The sequence below is a fragment of the Elephantulus edwardii genome, unplaced genomic scaffold (assembly GCF_000299155.1).
Source record: "Elephantulus edwardii isolate Elephantulus edwardi_28Jun2011 unplaced genomic scaffold, EleEdw1.0 scaffold00117, whole genome shotgun sequence".
Taxonomy (NCBI): Eukaryota; Metazoa; Chordata; class Mammalia; order Macroscelidea; family Macroscelididae; genus Elephantulus; species Elephantulus edwardii.
Genome location: NW_006399867.1, coordinates 364,939 through 366,819, shown reverse-complemented (window position 1 = coordinate 366,819; position 1,881 = coordinate 364,939). Strand labels below are relative to the sequence as shown.

At 37.2% G+C, this 1,881-nt stretch overlaps 1 protein-coding gene across 1 annotated transcript in view; it reads right to left on the bottom strand.

Moving 5' to 3' along the window:
• SLC9C2 (solute carrier family 9, member C2 (putative)) overlaps window positions 1-1,881 on the bottom strand; it is a 126,699-nt gene that overhangs the window by 68,068 nt on the left and 56,750 nt on the right. Inside the window, exon 14 of the mRNA XM_006892683.1 lies at window positions 426-545. Within this exon, the coding sequence (XP_006892745.1) occupies window positions 426-545 (120 nt within the window). The remainder of the gene's footprint in view (window positions 1-425; window positions 546-1,881) is intronic.

Below are 1,881 nucleotides of genomic sequence, written 5' to 3'. Positions count from 1 at the left end.
AACAACAACAACTTAATTTTAACACAAGTCTATAGAGACTGGATTTCCATTCATTCATTGTTGCACTTTTCTCCCTACCCACCCCTTCCCCACAATTCTCTCTTCTCTTTGAAAAGTAAAAGAAAAATTCTTTCATTGTTATACAATTCTTCCCCCGACCCCAGTCCACTCCACTATGCAGTCTTCATTCTGGACACCTGTCATTACAATAATACCTAATCATATACCCCTTTTAAACAGTTCTCTCCCCCATTTGTTTCAATGCAGTATACATTATTTATCCCATCTTTCTCAGTCTTCCCTCAACTCTAATCTGACTCTGGTATTAATGTTTTTTTATTAACAAAAGTCAGGATGATCTATTTTGACAATATGAAAAAGTAATATTTTCAAGTATATTGCCACTGAAAAATTATAAAACTTACCCAGGTGGATTACAAGATAGCTTGCCTTTACGATATTCCAAGAGAGTTAAGATGGTTTTAAATTTCATAAGCCAACTTCTAGCTCTTACATAGGTTGAAACATCATAGATACTCATGAATCTAAAACAAAGAAACACATATATGTGTTTTAATAAAAATAAATGCCAAGCTTGAGATAGAATAAAAAGATAAAATCCAAATCCTACTGCCTTTTAGTTAATTCATCAAGTTTCCAAGACAATGAATCTTAACAGAAGACTGCCTCATCTTTCTCCCTAAAAGTAGCTAGTGTGTTCAAACTGTTGACACTTGAACCACTTGATTGTTAATAAACTAACAAAGGACAAAATAGTTTATGCTCAACTTTCAATTAAATCAAAACAACCTACCCTCCAGAATCCAACTGCTTCACACAGAAGCCTTCAAACTGGAGACTTAGTCAGGATCCAACCAACTTCCAAATACAAAGGCCTGACCATCAGGTGTTGATTGATTTAAACAAAGATTTCAAGTTCATTTGGATTTAGTTAACAATCAGTTGTGGGCTGGAAGCCTCTTGTTTAAATGAATCAGGACCTGGTGGGTGGACCTTTGTATTTGGGGTACAGCACTTATCTGTCAGTTTGCTGTATACTAATATAACTTGGGGCTGCTGTGATACTAAAAGCTGTGTCAACGGTGTGTCAAATACCATAATGGTTAAACATGGTAGACAAGGTTTGGTAGAGCTCCCGGATTAAGACAGACATGGAAGCAGGAATGTCATCCACTTCTTAAATAACACACCTTTGAAACCCCTATGAACACTAGAGTAATGATGATAGTTATAAAATAGGGTTCAGATCTTTTGTTCATAGAGTATCTATGGGTCATACATACTCAACTCAGCGACACCTAACAGTAACTTAACCTACTATACCACCAGATCTCCAACATAGAAAAAATCTGTCCCTCTGCCCTCCAAAGCATGAAATCCCTCTCCAAGGACTGATCCCACCTTGAAACATGTCTAAAGTATGTCAGTTGAAGCTTCAGAATCCTTGCCTCCAAGGAACAGCCTGGCTTCACCCTCTCCAGGATGAATTTTTTTTGTTCTCTTAGCAGTTCTGAACTAAAGTAGAATATAATTAAAATTTCTCCAAGTCACTAGTTATTTGGGCCTTTGAATGACATTTTCCTTTGCCGTGCCATCTCTAACCAAAGTCTCTCCAAGACCCTGAAGACCCTGTCCTTTACAAACGTTTTCCCATGGTAAATCTCTTAGACAGATTATATACAATCTTAAGTACACAGCCAGAATCTCCGACCATTGAGCAAAGGTTGTGCCATAGTTTGTCTTGTATCAAGAAATCTGGAGAACAAGCACTTGGCCAACTGACTGGAAGAGATCTATATTTGTTCCCATTCCAAAGAAAGGTGACCCAACAGAGTGTGGAAACTATAGAACAGTATCATT